We start from the raw sequence: 26,601 nt of genomic DNA on the forward strand, positions 1-26,601 counted from the left end.
CGGGCGACAGTAGCTGAGCTCCGCGGTACAGTTAAAAAGCTCCGCGCGACAGTAGCTGAGCTCCACGGTACAGTTAAAAAGCTCTGCGCGACAGTAGCTGAGCTCCGCGGTACAGTTAAAAAGAAGAAAAAAACGATTTTTTGAAAATTAGAATCGATTCTGAATCATTCAATGTTAGAAACGAATTTCGAGCTCAAATTGATTTTTTCCTGCACCCCTGGCCCAGATCTTGAATGTTGCAGTTGACAAGATGTGTCCTACCCAGAGCAGAAGCATGCAGTACTTACTGTGTTCATTATACACCATGCCAACATCCATCTGAGAGAAGACAAGAAAAAAAACACAGTCAGCACTGTTATCAGCTCTGCATGAAACAACAGACACATATCAAACCAATAAACCGAGTTAAAGACCCCAAGAGCACAGACAAGAAAAACAGCAACGAGATTTCACAGCAGTGAACAGCAAAAGGCATCTAAAGCAAGCAATTACTGCCAAATAAAACAGAGAGAAAACAAGCACACATTACCTTGAATTCCCCAATGACAGAGTCTGTGCGTAGTGACTTTGAATCAAATACCTTAGAGAGACATGGGGATAAATCTTATTATGGCATTTATTTATGTATGTTTAACTAAAAACTGAGACTCAAACATGACTAGAGCACATACTGTTATAAATATTGGCTCATCAAAGAGATCTGCAGGCGTCTCAAAGAAGTTTAAGAAGAAAGTCTGGCGAAAAAGAGAAGAAAAAAAGAATTAGCATAAAAAAGACAAACTTTAAGTTCTAAATGCTATACAAATATAAACATCTTAATCCTTTGAAAATATAATTATTCAAAAATTCTATACAGTACTCAAAGAACTACAGCAACCGGCAATGTTTTAATGTTCTAAATATCACATATCAATTTCATATTAACGATGATGTCAGCCTAATGTTGTTTTTTTTGACTGATATGTAACTAGGGCTGAGCAATATCGTAAAAAAATATTGATATTCTTTAAATATATTATTTTATTCTACAGTTTCAATATTAAGTTTTAACACAAAAATACAATTTAATTCCGTTTGTAAGTTATTTATATCCCAATATAATAACAAACAGCTATTAACTATATGCAAACTTTTTTTTATGGGAGTCAAAACCATGCAGGCACAATAAAACTTGCATAAAATCAATATAAATATAAATTGAATTTTCCTATTTTTAGAATTGTATAAAGCTTGCTTAAATGTTATTGGCAGCTTTTATATATTTTCTATAAAAGGTGCAAAAACCGTGCAAAATATGAAAATCACAGTCAAATATAAGTTTCTTTCGTCTTTTTTGACAGAAGATGCCTTTTGGCACGCTTTATATGTGATGTGAAAATTAAAATAAAAAAAGGAATTTAATTAATCCCAGTACTTAATTAATAAGCCTCTCAGCATTACATGTGACTTTACTTGCCTTCAAAATTAAATTTCTGTATTAAAGTCTGTACCAGTTTTCATTTTTAACTAAAACAAAAAAATAAGTCCAACTATGAGAGCTTAAAATCTTTCTGATGACTAACTGATATCTATTGCATGTTTGGCTGATTAAGCAATTAATCAAATACACAATTGATCCACACCTTCTGTGGATACTTTTTTAAAGAAGCTATGAAAAACGGATGTATACACCAAATTTGTATAGAACCAAAAAGAGATCCAGTACTTTTTTTCAGTACTATTAAGAGCTATTTACTATGAATAAAAGCTAATAGATATGAAACATCTCTTTACCTCATCAAAGAATGGATTATTGCCTTTCTTGATGCGTGTCCTCTTTGTCTGCCCCCCTACAGTCACCTTGACCACAGGTTTTATGTTGACGCCAGGAAGCTGCCTTCCCTCGATGATTCGCACCCGTACCTGAATGAAGTACAGTTTCAAATGTTTAACTCAGACTGAATTTGAGTAGCTGCTTAACAAAACATTGCAGCATGAAGACTGTCATAAAAGAAATGTCAGCTACTTTACTTACTGACAAACTGAATTGTACTGAAACAAAGATATCTTCTATATGCATGATTCAAATATTTCAGCTAGTTGCTTTTCTAATAAAAAGCGATGATGTAAAACACTGTTTTATTCATGTGCATCTGTCACATGCTTTTAATTTATTCATTCAGAGTGTAATAATCATCACATTTTGAGTAATAGGGGTGTGGCTAAATCACTTGCATCACTGTCTTTCTTTGAACCTGTGAACACACATCAGCAGGTGCGATTCTATTGTTGTGAGACAGTTTCTTAATATCCAGAATTGATTCGAACTGCTGCCACAAGAGGGCATTATTTCTAAGAGATGAACACTAAAAGCAAAGAACATGATACCAAATATTATTATTATTATTATTAATATGTAATTAAGTGCGTATGATATTACAGATGCATTTTTAAAAATTTTGAATATCATTGAAAAGTTACTTTCTTTCAGTAATTCAGTTCATAATGTGAAACTCATTTATTATATTCATCTATTACACACAGAGTGATCTATTTTAGGTGTTTATTTTTATTTTATTCTTGATGATTTTGGTCTACAGACAATGAAAACCCAAAAATCAGACCAATTGGTACTTATGGCAGTGTGGGCAGTGTGCTGTGTCCTGCTGGAAAATGAAATCCAACTTTTTATCTCCATAGAAGTTGTCAGCAGAGAGAAGCATGAAGTGCTGTAGTGACTCTCCAAGGTCCAAACCATCACTGATCTTCAGTAAATTTTACATTTTGTTTTGAAATCAAGGAACCAGAGTCTGGAGGAAGAGTGGAGAGACACACAGTTGAAACTGCTTGAGGTCCAGTGTGAAGTTTCCACAATCAGTGATGGTTTAGAGAGACATGTCATCTGCTGGTGTTGATCCACTGTGTTTTATATCAAGCCCAAAGTCAGGGCAGTGTTTTCCCACAAAATCTTACAGCACTTCATGCTTCCCTCTGCTGACAACTTTTATGGAGATGCAGATTTGATTTTCCAGCAGAATTTGGCACACTGCACACACTGCCAAAAGTACCAATTGGTCTTATAGAATATTCTAATTTTCAGAGACACTGATTTTAAGGTTTTTACTGGCTGTAAGCCAAAATCATCAACAGTAAATGAAGTAAACACACTAAATAGATAACTCTGTGTGTAATACATCCATATAATATACAAGTTTCACACTGAAAAAAGTTACATTTTAGTGATTTCTTTTTTTTTTTTTTAGATGCATCTGTATTTGGTCTAAGGCTGGTAAATATGCTGGGCTCAACAGCTTGTGTGTAATTAGAAGAGACAGAAATGTAAAAAATATTCTGACAGGGTTATGAAATCCTTGTGATTATACGTTACATAAAAACACAACACACACCTGAAGGTCCTGGGGTTTGTTGGGGAGCGGGGCTTTGTTGTGTTGCTGCTGCTGCTGCTGCTTCTTCTTCAGGCCCTGGTTAAAGGCTGGAGGGGCTTTTTTAGGTGGAGCTGTAGGGATTCCAGTCTCTGGACCCTGGGGTCCAGGAACAGGCTCAGGTTCCTCTGCAACCTCAATCGTCATCATGCTCTCTGTGTCCTCCTCGCCCATAGTGTCCAAAGAGAAGACTGTACACGTAAGATAGGGACTGCATTATTGAATGTATTGTAATGTATGAATTAAGAAATACTTTACAGACTCATTTTACTGTTTATAAATGTGTAAATATCTACAGAACAGGATCTATAGCTCCTGTCTAGAGAAAGATGGATGGTTACAAGCCATCAAACCAAGCTGATCTGCTTGAATTCTTGCACCAGCAGTGGCATAGAGTTATCCAAAAACAGTGTGTAAGACTGATGGAGGAGAACATGCCAAGATGCATGGAAACTGATTTAAAATTTATTTATTGTTTATTCCACCAAATACTGATTTCTGAACTCTTAAAACTTTATGAATATGAACTTGTTTTCTTTGCATTATTTGAGGTCTGAAAGCTCTGTCTTTTTTGTTATTGCAGCCATTTCTAATTTTCTGCAAATAAAAGCTCTAAATGACAATATTTTTATTTGGAATCAGGGAGAAATGCTGTCCGTAGTTTAAAGAAAAAAAAACAACAATGTTCATTTTACTCAAAAATATACCTATAAATAGCAAAATCAGAGAAACTGATTCTGGTATTTTATTTTTTTCCAGAGCTGTATGTAGTATATTACTGCACACACAGTTGTGTATATGACGGTGGAATGCATAAATGTCATCTGCTACCACATACCATTTAACAAACATGTAAAGGTGTGGGTCTCTTCCCTTTCATTCTACAGAAATTAGGCCAAAACTTGCTTGACATGTTCTTACAAGAGTCATCTAAGACATTTCCACTGGATTTTTAGATTGTTAAGAGTGTAAAGTTTCAATGGTCCTTTCTCACGTCCATAAATTTGTCTCTTTTGCCCTAACGCTGTCAGATGTTAGCGCTTTAACTCAACTCTGACCAGATATTCAAATGCAATGTATGTGTGTTTTCGTGTGTGTGTGTGAGAGAGAGAGTTAGGGTGTCTTGCAGAGTCATTACCTGTGACAGTGTCCAGTTCTATAGGAGTGCTGCTGTGCTGGGGCTCAGGCTGTGGAGGAGGCTGAAAGATTGGTGCCATGCCTGGAGGAGGGATGTAGGAAACCTGCAGAGTCACTGTGGCCTGCAGGTACACAGACAATAACACAGGCTAATATTAATTTAAGTAATAAAACTTTAATAAAAGTATATAATATACAGCTCTGGAAAAAAATAAAAGACCACGTAAAATGATGAGTGTCTTTGATTTTACCAAATAAAAAACCTCAGTTTCTGAATCAGTTTCTCAGATTTTGCTATTTATAGGTATATGTTGGAGAAAAATTAACATTGCTTTTTTATTCTATAAACTACAGACAACATTTCTTCCAAATTCCAAATAAAAATATTGTCATTTAGAGCATTTATTTGCAGAAAATTCAAAATTCAGAAATCAATATTTGGTGAAATAACCCTGATTTTAATCACAGTTTCTATGCATTTTGGCATGTTCTCCTCTACCAGTCTTACACACTGCTTTTGGATAACTTTATGCCACTCCTGGTGCAAAACTTCGAGCAGTTCAGTTTGGTTTGATGGCTTTTGATCATCCATCTTCCTCTTGATTATATTCCAGAGGTTTTTAATTTGGTAAAATCAAAGAAACCCATCATTTTAAAGTGGTCTCTTATTTTTTTTCCAGAGCTGTATACTTTTTTTAAATAATGCGTTATGTATGGCATCATAAGCATTTTTGACTTATTATACTGTACAGGCTATAAAAGTCATTGTTACGTATTGTGTATGTAATATAATGCATTATAAATACATTCATGGTGCACTTTAAATACAGGATTTATAGGAGGTGTCACTGAACCAATGCCATCTAACTATCTTTAACTATCTTCCTTTATATACTATTTATAGATATCAGAATCACTTAACATGTGCATTTTAATGTGTTTTGACTCATCTCAGTAGCTGCTATTACCATCCAAATAATAATGGCCACATGTGAGAAGAATAATTACACGGTGACATTATATAAGATTCGTGGAATGTGTGGGAATGAGAAGGCCACCGCTGGAGTTGTTTTTGGACACAGTGTCCTGATATAAGTGTAGTACCTGGCCACACACACACCCCACTTTCCTGCAGTTATTTCCTATGGTCAGGCTATTCCAGAGAACACGGATACAAAACAGCTAAGAGGGACGACTCCACCTTCTCCTTTTCCATCCTTCAGCATGAAGTGGCAAGACACACACATACACACACTTTCTTATACACACACACACACATACACAATGCCAGGAAGCAGCACTTAGACGATGGCAGCACAGCCGAGTGTAAAAGAGTTGTGGAGAGAGATAGACTGTGAGTGTTTTGTCAGTGGGTTAAGAGTCGGGGGTTAAGGGCTAACAAGCATGCAGGCTAACAAGAGGCTGCTGATGACATCTGAGGGGGGTCTGATTTAAAATATATGAAAAGAAGAAAAGTATTTATAATTTATAATCTTTTAGTTTTTAGTTAAAAGAAAATGAGAAACACCCAGTCCCGCGTGCAAGTGCCAGCTCCTATACTGACCTGTATTTTTACCCTTTTCCTCAGTCCACCCAGCCCAGGTCAAACTGTCAGACTATGTTCTCACAACAGTGCCCCAGGAAATGCCATTTCTAATATGCAAGAGTGTGAAAAATGTACCCACACAACTAAAACAACAAAATCCACTAGGGGTGTGACAAAATCTCGTGGAACGAGATCTCGCGAGATTAAAACGTGACGATATTTCTCGTCAAGCTTAAACGGCCTACCATCTTATTTAAAGAACTGTAATGAATTCAGTCGTTTCATAAAACAACCAAAGGATTATCTCCTCTCAACGGATGTTTCAAATGTGTAAAGTCTGATTCTCTACTCAATTATTGGGTTTATTATTACATATATATTCCTTCTTTATAACACTACTACTGTATTAATGTGTGTGTGTGTGTGTGTGTGTGTGTGTATATGTGTATGTCAGTGGTGTGCAGTGAGGCCCTTCTAACAGGGGTGACAGTAGGTGCATGTAAATCATTGCATAATATTTAATCATGAAATATATATTATAGTTATTGCAAACTATGCAACTATGCATATATTTTAGAAATTAACAAAAATAAAAAATTCAATTCATTAGTTTGCGTTTTTCACTTGCTACAGGACTCTTATCTGACTGACAGCTGTTCTAACCAATCAAAGCTTTTTAAAATGGCTCCTCCCCCATGTGTCTGCCTGACCCTTCTGCTGATTTTTTGAAGGGTGTAGTAATGAGTATATTAGCAAAGTCTCAGGACAATCTAACCAATCGGATTCATGATTTTCACTCCAGGGGCGGGGCCATGACCGTCTAACCCCTTCTCGGCGCTGTGATGAAGAGGCTACACATTGGTTAGTGTAAAACGGAGCTCATGCTGGATTAGTTTAATAGTTATTGATCTATCATGGAATTGCGACGGTAAATGAGACAAATATTGTGTCATATCATATTAAAAAGCCTGTCCTTTATTAAAAAGGCTGTCCTTTAATGTGAAACTAATTCACAATAATAGGCCGTCTGACTGGTGAGTTTTTGTGTGTGCTTAGTGTTTTGGCTGACCTGGCATCTTGTAGGCAAACAAATGAGTGATAGTTGTTGGCCGGCTGTACTTGTAGTAATATTAAGCATTGATTTTGTTGTTTGTAGTTGTATTTTTGGTCTGTTAATGTGCATTAAGCTCATATAACTAAGTCGAGACAGAGTAGTTAATTGCAGAAGGGGACCCACTATATTAACTGCACACCACTGGTGTATGTATATGTAAGCGTATGTACTATGTATTATTTTGTGACTTAATCATTCTTTTCTTATGATTCTGTATGTTATTGTGAGGGGAAGGTACTGTATATAAGCCCCTATGGGCTTTCTCATTTTCCTTGCACATGTTTTGTACTCAGTACTGTATTAGGCATCATAGTTTGCTTCTTTCTTTTACATATGTGTGCAAATAAAAATAAAAAAAATCTATATGCAAGCTGTCAACCACCCACCATATAGCTTGTTTTGGGTCGTGTCAGTGTGTCATGAGGATGCAAAAATTATGCCTTGCATGGCTCAAAATGCACAAAAGGCATGTATTAATTCTCTTAATCAATCATGGGTGTGTTATGGGTGTAGCTCGAAATAAACCAATCAGTGTGTCACTTGCCATTCCCTTTAAGAGCCAGGTGAGCTCTGACTTTGATGGATTGCTATTTTAATGGCGCAGCACTTTTGTGCTTTTCATCAGAGGAAACTGACCTGCTTGTTCATGCTGTGTAGGTGGACAAGCAGATCATTTACAGGAACTGCAATGTATATGTGTTTATTGTTGATGTAAAAGTTAGGTTTGTAATATAGCAATGATAGGGCCCTAAGTGTTTATCATAACAAATAATTTATCCTACTTTTGTGGGAGTAACTGTCTCTACTATCCAAGGAATGGATGATCTAGTAGATTTTAGAGAATTGCTGTGAGGATTTGATTGATTTAGCAACTAGGGTATTACTAAAATATAGATGTTGGACAATCACCAACCACCTCATCTCCTTAACTCCACAATTCATCTCAACAATACTGAATGGAGTATCATCATTCCAGAGAGCAATTTTTTTACTGGTTCACAGCTCAGGTATGACCATATGCTCTAGAGAGGCAATTGACAATACTGCTCTACAAGGACTAAAGTTGACTGTGTGTGCGCACATTAAGTACTTTATTGTTCTTAAAGATACACTTTCCATATTGTCTTTCCATTTGATGATAATGTTTATAATGTTTTAAATCTTTACTGGTACAAAAACATGGGTATAAAGAAATATTTCACTGAAAATTACTCTATTGTACCACAGTGTAAGGTACAGCTCCAGCAACCAGCTTTGTACTCTTAAGTACAAATCTGTATTTATTTTTCTTAGCGTGTGTGTGAAAAGTCACATCTGTGACACCAATGGTGCAACATAAAGTTGCTGAATGTATTAAATTAGAAAGGATGTCCACAAACATTTAAACACTATAGTTTTTTAGCTTTAATTTTGGTTACATTTAACAATAACCTTGTTTATGCAATATTTTATATTAATTTGGAAATCCAATGCACATTTCAGTGAAGTCATTGAATTCAATGCATTACTTTTTTCTGAAAGGGGATTTTTATTCTTCCTTAGAACACATTAAATGAGACCATGTTTAAAATATGTAATAAACATTTAAATGTGTTTAACATTTTAGAGTGGGAATGTCATGTCTGGTGCTGAAAGCATGTCTGAGTCTCCCACATCCAGCTCTATCTGCGATTCCCACAGTAACAACTACAATACCCAGAACGCACCACTCCATGACACAACACACACTCCCGATCACATGACACATCACATGACACCACCAGGAAGTCCCGAGTACTGATTATCCTCAGTATATAAGGACCATGCTCACGCTCACACCTCGCCGAGTATCTGTTTGGTAATTCCTACAATACAAAGCGGTTCTCTTGCCCTTGCCTTTATCCGTGTATGATCTTGTTTTTGTTTTCTACCGACGTTGATTTTTGCCTACTCCCTTGTGTTGGATATCCGTGTATGACCTGGACTGTTTCTACTACTTTGGATTTTTGCCTACCCTGTGATACTGCCTACTTGTGTATGAACTCTGGACTGTCTTCCGTTTATGGTATGGTTTCTCTACACTGTGTATCACTGGTACTGACCCTGTTTCCATTGACTACCCCTGTCTGCTCTATAACTTTTAATAAAGTTATTTTAGTGTATCTGCACCAGTCTCATTCCTGTCTGGCCCTGACAGGGGGTGGCAACAGTCTCAAAGACTGGCTTTTTACAGTGTGATCGAAGATGAAACTGAAACTTCACGTGAGGCAGTGCTCCTCACAATAAAAATTATAGTATAAAAAGCCTAAAACAAGTAAAAAGGATTTGTTAGGATTTGTGAGAAAATCTGATGTGGGCACTGCTATGAGAACATAGCCTGAGAGTTTGACCTGGGCAGGGTGCGCTGAGGAAAAGAGGTAAAAAATACAGGGCGATAAAGGAGCTGGCACTTGCATCCGGGACTGGGTGTTTCTCATCTCTTACATAAGCAGTGTTAAGAGGAAAAAAACACTGCTGCTGCTGCTGCTATTTTTGCATCACTCAGGAAATTAGGAGCAATTTATCACAGAGAGCCACAGTGGGCAGATGAGAAAGAAGGGAATGCTTATAATTCGGCTATTTTTGTGGGTGACAAAAAACTTTTACTAGTCTACTTGATTGCTTGACTGTAATTACTGTATGTAGCTAAACACATAGTTGCACATGTCTTTGCAATCTTTTGTTTTGAAGTCAAGAAATGGGGAAAAGCTAAAAATATGGCTAAAAATTAAATTTTCAAAAGATTTTCTTCTCAATGCAAGAAAGAACAGTATTTAAAACAAATACTTACTTAGAATTAGTCTCCGGCTAAAATATCACCTATTTTACTTATGAATACACATGATATTAACTTAAAAGTTAAAATCAGAACTTCACAAGCTCTATACATAATTTCCCCCAATTACTTAACCCTTGTGTGGTGTTCGGGTCTGTGGGACCCGTTTTCATTTTTCATCAAATGATACTAAAAAAATATTTTTTCTAACTCAAACTCATTGGCATTGGCTAATTTTTTGTGAAAAACATGTATCAAAACACATTTTTGATAAACACACACTGTACACCCCCAAGGGCTAATAAACATTGCTTCATTTGTAAATTTGAAACTAAACAAATTTTCTACTCATATCTTGAGTTAAATTCATTTTCTTTTACGTTTTATTAAAAAACGAATAAAAAAAAAGAGTAGCACTTTTTGAAAGAAATGTAACATAATAAAGGTAAAGGGCAAATATTAACCATGTAAGCTGTTTATATTGCTTATAATTTAGGTGAAGCAAGCATGTGTAAAGCATTTTAATGTAAGATTGCTTAATTTGCTTAATTTTGCTGAATTAAACACAAGTAACAAAGTAAACGAGTAACACAAATATGAACACCACACAAGGGTTAAGCAAGGTAGGAGTAAGAATTAATCCCCATGCAATTACAACCTACAGTTTTTATTACTGGTGATGAAGTAAAGGTCTAAGAGTCAAATCATTTCTTAGAGAGAAAGAGAGAGATTAAAAGAGAGAGGGATATAAAAAGAAAGAGAATCCTACCCCTGTGTTGTTCTTCTTGGTGTCAACTAATGACACAGTGAAGGTGGCTGCGAAGTTGGGGGAGTTCAGCACATCTCTTAAAGAAACACGACATTCTCCCAGAAATCTGCAAAACAAATACACACACACACGTTTTCGCACAAATTCACTACTTTTTTTTTCCAAAATGCCCCTATATGGTCTTTTTTTTTTACTAAGAAAATACATGAAAGAAAACCATAGAGAAAGTCTGAGTGATTTATTTTAATTAGGTCAAGTCACTTGGTCAAGTAAATAGTTTTGTCAATACTGCATATGTACAGGACATACAGAGGATTGTAGTTGCGTTACTGTCCTCCCCAAAAATACAGCAAAAAAAAAAACAAAACAAACATAAAGTGATAATAGACTAAAGTACAGCAAAATAAAATGATAAACAATAAAAGAATGAGAGACACTAAATGTACAATACACCATGGTCACAGATATAGACATACATTAGACAATAGAGTTAAAAATATGTAACATGTATGTATGTTTTTTTTTGTTCATGTTTATGTAATAGACCCATACTCATTTTAAATACAGCATGAATTGATATTGCCCTACACAATCATCACCAGTGATTGATTGTATTTGTCATTCTCTCACTATTTGTGTGCATGTCTTTCTCTTTTGCCCAAATTTTTTTCTCATGTGTGCTCTCTCTCTCTCTCTCTCTCTCTCTCTCTCTCTCCCTCAAACATTAACGTGTCGACAAAAAACAATCTGCATCAATAGTTGACTTGTCAATTATGCTGACTAATTGTTGCCCACAGTTTACTGAACACATCCAATTCAAGGGAAAAAATGAAAAACAGCAAAATGATTTTAAAATGAACTGCATCAATTGAATCACATGACATTCAGCGTGATCAACAAGCTACTGAGTAGAAATCTTCATAGGAGAGTCCTACTGATGACCTTTCCTACTGCAACTGCAGCCTAGACTTTGGAACACAACTACTATTCAACTCTCCACTAGAGATGACAACACAGACAAATGATTATGGGCTAAAAAATGTGACTAAAGGGAATAGCATTGTACTTAAAGTAAGGCAGAGTGGGATTATAAAATTATACAAATGCTAATGTTCAAACCAAACATTAAAAATGTATTTCAGAAGCTTTATATGTATGCCTTTTTGTTGTTGTTGAACTGACCCAAAAAGTACAATATATTGTCGTTAACTTATAATTAGCGTTACGTTGTTAAAAGAAAAGTAATTTAAAAATAAAGGAATGTACTTAAGTGTGTCAGACTGGGCAACATACTTCACAGTCTAGCCTCTCTGACTCAATGTTCCTTCTCCTGCTCTCTCTCTCTGCACTGAAACACTTCCAGTGCTTGTGCAAATCTGTGTAAATAACTGTCACTCTGACAAACACAACTCAATTATTTATGGATATCCCGACCAGCCCGGAGACATGCCGGGATACACGCTTCTGCTTCTTTCCTTCTTTTTGTTCTGTCTGTTTGCTTTCTTATTAGGTACAGTACAACCCCACTTCTTACAGTTTTTTCAACACTGTCATGGTTGAATAGTGTTTTACAGTAAGAACCCGAAGCACAAATAAGCTACTGGCTGTTGATAAGGTAAGACTTAAGACAGGAGACATGACAGACTCCAGTGAGTCGCATCCTGCGGGTATTCCCTTTCCATTTATGCCACTCTTCCTTCCTCTTGTCTCCTTCCATTCTCAAAACACTCCATGGATCTAAGACGTCCTGACTGACCCTAAACATTCCACGTAGTCCCCTTCAATAGGTAGCAGTGCTTCCACAAAGACTGAGACTGAATAAAGTAGCTGAGCAAGGCTGAATATGTCAGTTATGGTGATTTACCATGGTTAACCTCTTAAGCTCCAAGCCTAATTTTACCAATTTCCGCCTGAAAATACATACTCAAATGAAGGCTTTTCACTCTAATATTAAATAATTCAGAGGCAATTTTATGAATTAATATTACTTGGAAGCCTTTACAAAATTAAGACACTTTAATTATTCAATTGAACATGTAATGGACAAAATATGGTAAAAACCAGGAACATTTTTATAACATAATCTCTTTCAAATTTTCTATTTTTTTTTTCAGACACATAAAATGAAATATTTATATGGATGAATTGTTTTGGCTGCTCTCCCTTTTTTATATAAAGTGTTTACATTCATCATATAAATTATAAAATGCTCCCTTTCATTGGATTCATATTGCAGAGCTCTGAACCTGGTATGATCCTTTCTTTCTCCAAAGGACTGGAAACTTTATAAGAATAAAAAATACCAATTTTAAAACTTATTTTGCAGTAAAGATGCTGTTTCTGTAGGTTTTACGAAAAACGCAAATATGAAAATTATGATTCATAATTTTCATAAGCAAGGCATATTTCACCCTAAATGTTTCTTTCTAAAAGAAGATACGGCTAAATAGGCTAGAAAACTGAAAAGCAGAGATTCTAAGCTTTAAAATTGCATATTGGGTTTCTATATTGAACCTATAATTATTCATAAACACAGCCAGATATTAAACATTATATTTTTCTGTCCCGTTGGCGGGCCAGGGCATGTTAAGAGGTTAAAATATAAATAACATGATAAAATATCCATCTTATTGCCAAATATATTCACTCAACCATCCAAATAAATGAATTTAAGTGTTATAATCACTTCTACAGCCACAAGTGTATGAAAGCAAGCACCTAGACATGCAGACATTTATGAAAGAATGGGTCATTCTCAAAAGATCAGTGAATTCCATTGTGGTACCATAATATGACAACACCTATACAACAAAGTGCTTGTCTGACTGCATTGTGCCAAGTGTAAAGTGGAGGAGGGATTATGGTGTGTGGTTGTCTTACAGGAGTTGGGCTTGGCCCCCAGGTTCCAATAAAAAAAAAGCCCTAATGCTTCAGTATTACAATAGATTTCAATGCTCTTTATGTTCTCAGCTTTGCAGGAACAGATTGGGAATTACCCTTTTTCGTATTCCATCATGACTGTGCACCGGTGCACAAAGCAAGGTCTATAAACATAGTCTTTTACTGTCCAGTCCTGACCTCAACTTGATAGAACACCTTTGGGATGAATAAGAGTGAATACTGTGAGCCAGGCCTTCACGTACAACATCAGTATCTGTCTGACCTTAAAAACACGCTTCTGGAAGAATGGTCAAAAAGTCACATGAACACATTCATAAACCTTGTGGAAAGCCCTTGTAGCTGTTGCAGCCACAATGGGTGAGGCGATGTCATATTAAACCCTATAGATTAAGAATGAGATGTCACAACAATGGATGTGGACAATTATATCATGAACAGTAGGCTGTTTTTTTTAATCTTGGTTTATTGAAGGGTGCTGGTGCCTGCCTACCCCTGGATCAGGCTCTTTCCACTCTGTAAACTCACCAGTTTTAGCCACGATCGTCCTAACCTGTTAGCTTTTTCTCTTTCTTATCTCTCTCTGTATCTCTTTCCTATGTATTTGAGATGGCCTTTTCTTTCTGTTCTGTTCTGGTGCTGCCTTACAAGGCTCTCCACTGCAATGCTGTCTTGCTCTGGATCCTTGCATTGATGCATTCAAGCTACACTGCATGGCTGTGCAAATGACTGTTTCACCTGCATGCAATTTTACGTTAACACTGAGCATGTGTCCTACACTCACAGTAACACACTCACATTCTCAGTATAACCATAACCTGTTCTGCTAATTGTAGTGATATCCAGTGTTGATCAGAGGGGGCTGGGTTCCCCTTTTGAGTCTTGGTTCCACCCAAGGTTTTTACCTGTCACTTTGGCTTACACATGTCTCTGAAAGCTGCTTTGCAACAACATTAATTGTAAAAAGCTCAATATGAATGAAATGTTATTTAATATAATTGAATAGTAGGAGCTGTTACTGGAATATGCTGGAAACATGCATGGCAATTGTTCAAATTGTATTTATGGTGTTAAAAGTCATTTGAGTACACCTGTATTATGGTAAAAACAAGCTGTCTATTTGAGTGCAATAAACAATTGAGGCTCCAGAGGTAACAATCATTTCTGATTAGTGAGCACCTGGGGATTCTTAGTAAAACAATGCCTAATGGAACAAATCATTACTATTAGAAACACATGCCCTTAATGGACCTTCTTATTCTGACTTTATGTGCAAATTATCTTAATCATCCAAATGTTTTCATCTTTATTTTCTTAATAGAATATGTGTCAGTATTTAGGCTGCCAAAGCTAGCTGATCTGATTTAATGCACAGTTCAGCAGTAAATACACACACTGGCTCAGAAGTGCCTATGGGAATAATCAGGAAGTTTGAGGTTGAGCTAATTCGGATGTTGTTTCTCACCATCTGAACCACCTCCTACTAATGCCACTGCTCGTTCCACACATTCCACAGCTCTCCAAACACAGTTTTGCAATGTTCTAAAGTGACTGTTTTTCCCTGAGCAAACAAACAGGCAAAAGAGAACAAAAGGAATGTTGCAAATGTCAACAAGTCAAACATGAGAATGACCATCTTCACATCAGTTGACCCTACAGACATCAGCTGCTGTAGACTTTACAGTCTCAATAGTCCTTATAGGCTAATCTGTTCTCCCAGGGGTCATCTTTGTAACACTTATCTCTTTAAAAGGGACGAGACAAAAAAAACTGAAGGCTAAATTACTGTTTCAACAACATATTTTATATCACTAAAATTTAAACACTCACATTTTCATGTGATTTGGCCTTATCCAAATATAATTCTGATTCTCAAAAAACATGAAATGAAACAGATATTAAAAGTTAAACATGCCTGCATCTACAATATAGATTGGCTCATTCAAACAGACACATATTTGTATACACACACACACACATACCTGTTTCTTCCCATTTTTTCATGGTCCTTAACGACCACATGGATTTCTGCTGTTGAGTCTAAGGGTATTCCTTTCAGGTCCCATTCAAAGCCCTAAAAGCAGCAGTAAAGAGAGAGGGATCTAAATTAGTGCGGCACAACATATTGTGTCAGCACCATCATTCCAAGGTACATACTGCAGAGAATTGAATACCTAAAACCTAGAACTTGCTACATACTAAACAGGAATGTGGACTGTTCTCATTTTCCATAACAATCTAAAAGGGGCAGATTACTGTATATCTTCTGATGTATCATTTATGTCACTCCAATTTTTGATACACAGGGGGTGTTATTAAAATTAAGACTTCTGAAGAAAAGTAGGTTAAATATATTATTGTATTTTTTAATATAGCAAAAAACATCACATCACAGAACATCTCAGGCTACATTTACATTACCAGGCTAAAATGACTCAAATCCGGCTCAGATCAGATTTTTGTCATGGCTGTGTAAATGTGCCAAATCCGTTTTTTTTTTCCAAATCAGATCTGAGCCACTTCTATATGTGGTCCTAAATCGAATACGTATCCAACCATTTACATGCGACATGAATGTGAACAGTCAAGTCAGAATTTATGCGTCTTTTTGCTTTTACGCATGCACTACATGCTTTTCTCTCGTACCCACACATCTCTTGGTGCAGCTGTGTAGCTATAGCTGCAAAAACAGCAAAAGCAAACCGCCTGACCTTTTTCACCTCCTCGAACTGAGCATGTACTTCAGACCAGCTGTTTAGAATGTACATTTTTCAAACAGTGAATGAACAGGTGTCCCCAGGTATATAAAAATTACATTTATATGTAAATCACTCTAAAAAAGGTTACATTGCATGATTATCAGTAGTTTGCTCATTATTGTTCTTAATATATCGAGTTAGTTAGAACAATGTATTAGTAGTGAATAGTGCTGATAGCACAATTGAACTGAAATCAGCTGTGAATATATGAAAAATTATAATGATGCTTACAGACCTAACATAACGTATAAAACAGCCTGCAAAGCAGAAACATATTTGAGGCTTGGTATACCTGGTATAGCCGTTTTAGCTTCAGTTTTTAAAAAGAGAATGGTGCCGTTCTTTGATCTCTAAAGATTTACATCACATTTACATTCACATGTACATTAATGACATTTAGTATTTTAGTGCCGATGTAGTGTTAGGAGTCTTGCCCAAGGACTATTATTGATGTAGCGCAGCATATAGTCACCCAGAGCAGGAATTTAACCCCAGCCCCCACATTCAACCACAGTAATCAACGGAGGAGAGGTATTTGTAATCCGTTAAACTAGCGATATGCTTCACATATTATTTACAACTCCACATATTAGAGTTATGTAATAACTCTTTTTAATAATAAAGGCTTTGCATATGTAATGTATTGTAATTTATGGTTTATTTAAATAATAAAGATTAACAATTCATGAAGGAAGTAAGTAATGAAGGAATACATCATTGTTTAGTCATTAATCAGGCCAAGACATTGATACTGAAGTATAGATGTACTAACCTCGTTCCAGACAGGGTTGACATTGTTTTTGATGACTTTGGTCTTCTTCTTCGACCCTAGAACACAAGGAACGCAATGCATCATTCACTTTGTAACCCTTTAATTAAGCCCACACTGCTGTTATAATTATTCTCAGTTTCTTAGGCCCCAAAATTGAACCCTGTGGGACTCCTGCTAAGTTAAACTAATGCTAAACTAAACAGTCGCCAAATCATTTACTGTTGTTAATGCTTTAGGGTTAATAACAATAATGCATCTAGAGTTCTTGGGGTTAACGTTGAAACTGAAAGGGCTGGTTACAGGCCCCTTTAGGCTAACATTGTTTACTGAGGTTTGCTAGAGGTTTAAGAAGAAATACCCTAAAGGATAAGTGTGAAATCCTGTCACAATACAGTCTCTGCAGCTGTTTATGGCATCATCGTTATAACATGGGATAAAGCATGATGGGTCAGATTGTTCCACATATAATAGAAGGAAACAGATTTCTTAAAATGGGAGGAGAAGGAAGGCTGTGTGTTGACTTCCTGTCCACACAGGAAGTGGTGTTTGTGGTAACTCTATAAACAGATCTGATTGATGCTATGCTGAAATGCCTTCTAAAAGAATGAAAAACATGTCAAAATAAACATCTGAATATCAAAACCGTCTGTGAATGAAAAGAAATTGGAATGTCTGTTGGTGTTCCCCAATGGGTTATTTCCTACCAGCTGACCCTGAATAAAATCCATACCATGACACTATGTGAACCAGAGATGTCAAGTTGTGTCCAATGGAAGAAAAAGCAGCCTATGAATATAGTACCAGGTTTGTACACACCTTCTCAGTCAATGTTTTTCTTTGTTGTTTTTTTTCCTAAATTGTAATGATTGCATACAGAAGTCATCCAGACCATGAAGGAACACATAATCACGGAATCATGTGTTTAAAGTGTTAAACAAACCGAAATACTCTGTGAAGCGTTTAAGTTTAGCTCTTATCTGGGGTCCCGTTAGCCTGACGTTTCTGAGGCTGGTAAATCTGATTAACTTATCCTGTGCTACAGGCAAGAAATTCAAGTTATTACCTCTTGACAAGTTCAGCACAGCTGTTAACTGAAAGATGTTACAGGTGATTACCTCATAAAGCTGACTGAAAAATCCAGGCAGTCATCTAAGCAAGTGCTACTTTGTAGAATGTGACATATAGGCTAACAAACATATTTTGATAAGTTTAACACTGTTACGCTTACTAAGTAATTATATATGTTTTTAATAATTCGGATGACTTTAATATTTAATCCACAATGCAGAACATTTTAAAATAATGAAAAAACATTTGACGTGTGTCCAAACTTTTGACTTGTACTGCATCTGCATAGGACAAGTGACAAGTGCTATTTTTACTCAGGCTGTCTGTTTTTAATTATAGCTCCTAAGAGATCTTTATTCAGACTGATTATAATGCCCACACTAGTTACATAACCCAACCCTCACAGGACGAAGTTCCTTATAAACACACACCGACGTCAGAGCTCACTGACTCGCATGTCCTTCCATGCCTCCAGCAGACTATCAGGCTAACGAACGCTTCAGGAAAGAGCTGTTTACTTCCTGTTTGAACATTAATGACAAGGGGAATTAAAATAACTTATCTGGCAGACCTTTACTGCCAGGCAAGGAAGCTAATCTACACTCGCCAGTGGGTCTTTTGCACTATAGAGCACTATAAGGCACCTTATGTGTAAATATTACCAGTCATGTTGTAAGGAGCAGTAAAGTCAGTCCGCTGAAGTACAGCATTATAAAATGTTTTAGTATAGTTTCTCCAAAAACAACACTGCAGCAATATTAGCATTAGCCTCTAACCACAGATCTAGCTCTTTTAACATTCAGAGGTGAGTATATTGGACTGTAGTCTGCGTGTTTACCGTGTTAAAATAAACTAAGTCAGATAAACCGCTAGTTGATAGCGCCCTGGCTTATTGGAACACTTAGGGTTCCTCAATTTAACGCTGTCAGTCTGCATTTACTAGCACTAATCTCTGCTAAGTGATGCTAGCGTTGCTTCTAACTGCACTAAAATATCTAAGCTTACTGTAAATAAAATCAAGCGGTTTGCTCATCCAAATTAACAGTTTTCAGGAGATAAATCTGTGTAGTTTAACATCCAGCACTCGTTTGACTTTGAAAGAAAATGTTTTTTTAGAAATACAGTTTTGTTTACTTAGATGTTCATTGATACTGCGCCTTATAATACAGTGCACTGTATAGTCTGTAAAATATGGTAAATGAAAACAAATCAGATGTTTGTGAACAATCCTTCGATTCTTCTACTTTAACACACACAGCTTGTCTATTCCCTGTAGAGAAGTACTCTCAATAGAATAAGTTCTGACATGAGCCTGTCGGCAATATGCCTAATCCCAGGTGTGGTCTAGGTGGGGTATAAAGCTCCCCCACCAGCACTGAGCACTGAGCTGTGGAGAATTGGAACTGTGTTCTGTAGAATGATGGTGATCCATCCAATACTTTTGGGATGTGTTAGGGAGTTTGTGATAATGTGGTGTGGGGATCACAACTTCTGTCATTGAATACTATATAGCAGAAAGTCCTAAATGAGACAGTATTTCCAATAAAAAAAGCAAGATAAACTCTTTATTAATCCTTGATTTCAGAATAAACAATGAAGAAGCAGGTGTCCCAAAGTTTCCTTAAGTTTCACTTTTAAGACTGACTTAAAAAAGAGAAGTATTGTAATATTTTTATATATATTTGAAACAAATATTAAACTCGAATATATGTCCTGTTGAGTAGCATTGTGCTTCAATCAAAACACAAAAATAACCATTTCATCTCTATATGAGGATTCAATGGTGAATTTTTAAATGCAATCAATTTGTACATTCTACATTAATTCTTAAATGTGTTTCTCCTAGATATGAAACCCTTAAATGTGCTAGGTGTGTTTTAGGTAGCTCAAATACTAGTTATACATCAATTACTGTTTATTCTGTAAGTCAAACTATGTTTATCTCTGTAACCACAGAAGAAAATCTAACAATTATTATAATTAGCTGCCTGATATTATGTTGCACCAGCAAAACACCTCTATTACATCTCAGCTGGTCTTTAAAAGACCTAGAAAGTTCCTTTCTCTCTCTCCATCTCTCTCTGTCTTTCTCATTCTTGCTAAATGTCTCAGAGTGTTATGGTGTTCCGTTGGTATCTGGCATCAAGACGTTAGCAGCTGATCCTTTAAGTTGTGGAAGTTGTGTGGTGGGGCCTGCATGGATCAGACCAGTTTGTCCAGCACATTTCACAGATAGATGGGAATTTAGAAGCCTGGTCAACACCTTGAACTCTTCGTCACTCCTGAACTCTTTGTGCTCACACCCTTTCTGAATATTTTTTTTTTGTAGTGTGACATGGTGCATGATCTTGCTGACGCCTCTGCCATTACTTAATACTGCTGACATGATGTGAACTAAAAACAGACAAAAATGGACAGCAATGGCACAAAAGGAATTTGCAATACCTGTCAAAGTAACATCCACATAAATTCCAGAACCTAAAAGTTTCCCAAAAGAACATTATCCAGATGCCAGCTTGCCATCTTTCCATAATGTTTCCATCTCTTCCATAAATAATGAATGATGCATATGCAGAAAGCTGTCTACATGTTGGAAAAGAAAACATGATTCATAAGAACAAGCCGACTTCCTTCATTGCTCCATCAACCAGTTCTGATGTTCAATATTACATATATATCAAAAGTAGAGGGAGACTGTGAGTTACTTCTTAATAAATGAGATGAATTGAGCTAAATGGCTAAAACATTTGTATATTTTCATTTTTTTTCTGACTGGTTGGTGATGCTTTTTATGCTGGAATTACTTAAAACAGGTTTATACACAGAGTTTAAAAGCTTTACAACTATGTATTTGCTACTAAAACATTTGAAATTATTTTGTGTTGATGAAATCAGTAAAAACATTATTGAACATTTTCAATTGCTCAATTGCTCCATATAAACCCATTCAGTTTGGACTCACTTGGGAGCGCTGTCTAGCAGTGTAACAAAACTCAGAAGAGATTCTCCTCTCTAGAGACTCAGAAAAGGAATACAGAAGTGTATTCTCAAAATAAAGAAGTGGATTCTCCTCTCTAGAGTCTCTCTGGTAGGTGGTACCTAAAAAATAAGATTTTTCTACAAATGAGGAAGTTATTCCAATACTACAACATTTTTTTGAGGTGTCAAATTTCTGTAAAAATCTAGTACATGGACAAAAAGCTCATTCATTCATGTTCATTTAAGGTAATCACAGGGTGAGGGCGCTGTGGGAGATTTCTAATTGGATGGGCAAAAAAACACAGACCCACCAGAGTTGTGAGATTAGCAAAATATGCTGAGTTTGAATCACAGAAAAAAAACAAGCACAGCTGGGTGAACCAGTCTGCAAGATGTGCCTCAAAAGAGTGGAAAACACTCCTGAGACCATTCAATCAGCTCTGCTCTCAGATATGAGAATTTATCTCCTGCATGTAAGTAATTTGAACCCCAATTTGCTGGAACACTGTCTGTGCTGTGGTAATTAGCATGTTAGCTAGTTTAGCTATCTTATCTAAACTAAGCTAGTCGACTATGAGAACAGATATAGATATATTAACCCTTCTTTCACTGCAACAGTCAGTCACTCAGCTTCCTAAAATTGAGTGGGGAAAAAAAAGACCCACCAGAGTTGTAAGTTTAGTGAGAATCGCAGAAAAACTAGCAAAACTGATTTAACCAGTCTGCAAAATGTGCCTCATAAGAGTGGAAAACACTCCTGAGAACATTTAATCGACCGTATGCTCTTAGATATGAGGTTTTATCTTCTGCACGTAAAAGAAATTTGAGTCTGTGTACAGTTAGCTAACTTAGCTAGCTTATCTAAACAAAGCTGGCCGACTAGGAGAAAAGATATAGATATACATTTCACTCTTCTTTCACTGCAACATCAGTCACTCAACCTTACTGTCTCAAACACAAGCTTTCATCATCAGTGATTGTGTTAGTTAATCACCAGCAGCTGCTCTGAGCTGTCTGATGATAAAATTAGTGCAGCAAGCTAAGCAAAGGCTAGCTTATAAATTTGCTACAAAATCAACACACCACATAACACCACAACACAAATACTGTTGTAAATTTAACTTTTCATTTCAGTCGGTCTGTCAGTCAAATTTGAGCATGTTTTGTGTTGCCAACAGATTGTTAGCTATCATGCTAACTAAGTGAATTCTAAGCAGCTTCTATTTTTTTAACTGCAGCAGTTTAAGCATTAGTAATCAGACTGGCAGATGAACATTTATCAAATCTCAGTGTTCACGTCTCTGACCCTGTAAGCAAAATAACCTAATAATATTCTAAACCAGTAATATTTTGAGACAGTATGGTGATATTACCAAACCCTGCTATATGCAGATATGTATAGTAATGAAGTAGAAGCACTTTTCTACTGTGCTTAAGTACTAAAATGCTGTATCTGTATATACTGGAGTATTGTTTTTACTTCACTACTGTGCTTAAGTACTAAAATACTGTATCTGTATATACTGGAGTATTGTTTTTACTTTACTACTGTGCTTAAGTACTAAAATGCTGTATCTGTATATACTGGAGTATTATTTTTACTTTACTACTGTGCTTAAGTACTAAAATACTGTATCTGTATATACTAGAGTATTGTTTTTACTTTACTACTGTGCTTAAGTACTAAAATGCTGTATCTGTATATACTGGAGTATTATTTTTACTTCACTACTGTGCTTAAGTACTAAAAAAATTCTCCTACTTCTACTTTTACTTTACTACATATTTTCAATTAGTTTAATATTTTTACTCCAATTTTTTTTATATACTGCATCATTACTTTTTGTGGTTGGTGTGGCGAAGTGGATAACACCACCGCCTGCTTATGAACTACCACATCAAGTGGGAGACTGGTGTTCAATTCCCGGTCTGGGTGACTATATTGTAATACACCAATTAAAATCCTTGGGCAAGACTCCTAACACTACATTGGCCCAACTTTGTTATAGGAACCACCTCAGTCACTTTTATGTCACCAGGTTTGATGAAGCTGCTCATCATCGAGAGAATCAAGAGATCAAGCTGATCTTATAAAAAGGCCGCACTGCTCCCATTCTGCCTTTAGCTCTGAGAACTTTCAGTTTCTCTGATTTTGCTATTTATAGGTATATGTTTGAGTAAAATGAACACTGTTGTTTTATTCTATAAACTACGGACAACATTTCCCCCAAATTCCTAACATAAATATTGTCATTTAGAGCAGATAATTGGAAATGGCTGAAATAACAAAAAATGTGCAGACCTCAAATAATGCAAATAAAACAAGTTTATTTTCATAAGGTTTTAAGACGTTCATAAATCAATATTTAGTGGAATAACCCTGGTTTTTAATCAGTTTTTTGCATCTTGGCATGTTCTACTCCACCAGTCTTACACACTGCTTTTGGATAACTTTATGCCACTACTGATGCAAAAAATCAAAGAAACTCATAATGGTTAAGTTGTCACTTATATTTTTCCCGAGCTGTATATGTCATAATGAATATCCCACCACTTTACTGGTGCCACTGTATTCAGACATTATCTGCTATTCACTTTGCCTGTCAAGACAGTTTTATGTAATAGTGTATCAGTCTATAAATATGCCATAAACATTTAGCTATTGTCTACCTAGACTGAAAACAGTCACACACTGAGCTCTCCATTCTCTGCTCTTATCATTTTTAGCATAGTTCGGGAATGAGCCACCTTCTCTGCACCAGGCTTCTTTCTCTTTCACTCTACTTCTCTCTCCCTGTCCCTCTCTCCACCCTCTCCCCCTCTTAGCTCACTCCCGGCTCCCTCTGTGCAGGATAATTTGCGTCTCTGATGTCTATAAATGGAGATGGTATTCAATACCATGCGGGAGGAAACACTTGCCTATTTTAACATTAACATCCCTCCCTTACCCTCTCACAGACACAACAAGGAACTGCTTTTGTTTCAAGTGCAGCTGTCATCTGAAGTATACCATGATTTTCTCAGCTCAGAAATAAAAATTAAAACAAATTTTACTAAGTGCAGTAACTCAACAGAGTTGAAGTCTGTCAAGTGACTTGTACACAATACTGTGAAAAGTGTGCACTGAATACAGTTTACACAATATGTATATTGACACTGAACACAAAGATATCTCCAGATAACCCTCTAATCTCAATTCCTGTGAAGCATAACACAATCTCTGCATCTACAAATAAAGGCCAGATGTTTGGAATGCTTGCTTTTTCCTTCAATTGTTTTGTGTCTTTGTTTGTAAACTGGATTTGGTTGATTATCTTCTTCTTTTTCAAATGGACAAAGGTGAGTCTAAAATGATTAACTCTTGCTTAGTGCAACATTCAAATTAAAAGGCTGAAGTGACTTGAATCTGATTTGAATACAGTTGTTAGAAGTTCACCAAAGTCAGCAGTGAGAGGAAGTTCACTCAGACAGGTTTTCAAGAAGCAGCGTTCAGTGCTGCATTTATTTTTTTTCTTTTTAGAGATGCAAATATGTACAATGCATAGAAGCAAACAAGAAAAAAAACAAAGAAAACCTAAAACAAACCTAAACAAACAAACCTTAAAATATAGAAAGAAAAAATGCCTTTATATCCCTGCTAGAGAAACAAGCTAAACATCAGTGCCTTCTGCTTCTACCAGCCTCTAGGTTGCAAAAACATAAACTGAACCCATTAGCATTAGCCCCTCCTCTACGTCAGTCCAACTAAACAAGACAAATTAACTCAATTCCCAATTATAATCAACTAGGGCTGGCCTGAATAGCGTTTTTTGAGCTCCGGATATTCGGCACTGATTCGAAGCGAATATTCGAATATTCGTTTTTAAAAAAAGAGGTAAAATTTTTTTTTTAAAAAAGCAAATCACGGCCCCTTTAATCCACTGAAAAATGTTCAATTTGCTCTGACCGACGAGACATATTCACCCCGGATTTTTGGTGTTTTTATCCCGGATTTTTGTGTTTTCACCCCATATTTTTTCTGTGTTTTTAGCCCAGATTTCTTTGTGTTTTCATCCCGGAATTTCTGCTGCCCCACACCGCGGCTTATCCGCTGCGTAAGCAGGCTAGGAGGCTGCTGCTGCACGGTTTCTCCGCTGCGCAAGCCAGCCCAGTAAATTGCTGTTTGTGTTTTCACACTTAGACTATTTGCTTAAAAAAACAAACAAAAAAAAACATTTGTTCAGGAAGTATTTTATATTCTTAAACATTGTTAATTATATTAGAGGACAGTCACTGTAAACTGTACTTGGTCTATTTCGGTTAAAGGACTGTGCAGGGCATATTACTGATTTTGTATTTTTGCACTTGGGCTATAAGCTCAATATTAAATATTTCGTTTGTTTAGAAATTATTTTATACTTTTAAACCATGTTAAATTATATTAGAGTAGAGGAAAGTCATTGTTAATGACGTTATTGTACTTGGTCTATTTCGGTTTAAGCATTGTGCAGGGCATAGCCGTATTACTGATTTTGTATTTTTGCACTTGGGCTATAAGCTCAATATTAAATATTTCGTTTGCTTAGAAATTATTTTATATTTTTAAACCATTTTAAATTATATTAGATAAGAGGAAATTCGTTCAGACATCATTTTTGTAGGCCAGGCTTTTGTAACCGATTTAGCCCCTACTGTTGCCACATTATCCCTTACGTTTTATTATATAAATCAGTTTCGAAGAGCCTGCATTTTTTTATCATGTATAATAGAGGTCTGCGCGAGACTGATTTTTAAACCCACTCTTCCACGCTCCCGCGTTTCTGTCTCGTTACCGCTCCGCAAAAAAATTGCTTCTTTTAATCCCGCGCCCGCCCGCCACATACACATTTCTGACGCTCCCGCCCCACGTTCCTAATATAAATTAAATAAACTACATTTAATGCTTCAAATTTACTTATATATTTATTAAAACAGCAGCGCTGAATACTGTGGTCCCGTTCCTTACCCCAGTCCAAACACCATCGGTGTGTGCGTGTGTGTGTCGGTCCATCCTGCGCGTTGAGAGTTTTCTTTAGGTTTTTTTTTTTTTACAATTATTACAGTTTTCTTAACTATTTATTAATTTGCTCCCGCATCGTCTGGATTAAACTCCCGCTCCAGCCAATAACAGTTCAGTTCTGTCCCGCGCGCAAGATATTCTGACGGGACCCGCGAGAACAGAAGTGGTTAGAGTGAGGTGGAACTCTGGAAAGGAGAAAAAAAACGAATATCCGAATACCAAAATTAAAAACCGAATACCTACTCAACGAACGAATATCCGAATACCCGAATATTCGGGTCCAGCCCTATAATCAACTTGTAGGC

The 26,601-nt window shown here is 36.3% G+C and overlaps 1 protein-coding gene across 4 annotated transcripts in view; it reads right to left on the minus strand.

Moving 5' to 3' along the window:
• The window catches only part of dysf (dysferlin, limb girdle muscular dystrophy 2B (autosomal recessive)), a 152,696-nt gene that overhangs the window by 110,744 nt on the left and 15,351 nt on the right, over nt 1-26,601 (minus strand). For all 4 annotated transcript variants that reach the window (XM_049482168.1, XM_049482167.1, XM_049482166.1 and 1 more), the window contains exons 2-10: nt 17,212-17,267; nt 15,663-15,754; nt 10,783-10,888; nt 4,561-4,681; nt 3,387-3,613; nt 1,774-1,902; nt 672-734; nt 530-580; nt 288-318 (exon numbers count right to left, since the gene is read on the minus strand). In XM_049482168.1, coding sequence (XP_049338125.1) covers nt 288-318; nt 530-580; nt 672-734; nt 1,774-1,902; nt 3,387-3,613; nt 4,561-4,681; nt 10,783-10,888; nt 15,663-15,754; nt 17,212-17,267 — 876 coding nt within the window. The remainder of the gene's footprint in view (nt 1-287; nt 319-529; nt 581-671; nt 735-1,773; nt 1,903-3,386; nt 3,614-4,560; nt 4,682-10,782; nt 10,889-15,662; nt 15,755-17,211; nt 17,268-26,601) is intronic.

Source organism: Astyanax mexicanus, chromosome 8 (assembly GCF_023375975.1).
Source record: "Astyanax mexicanus isolate ESR-SI-001 chromosome 8, AstMex3_surface, whole genome shotgun sequence".
In the NCBI taxonomy this organism is placed as follows: domain Eukaryota; kingdom Metazoa; phylum Chordata; class Actinopteri; order Characiformes; family Acestrorhamphidae; genus Astyanax; species Astyanax mexicanus.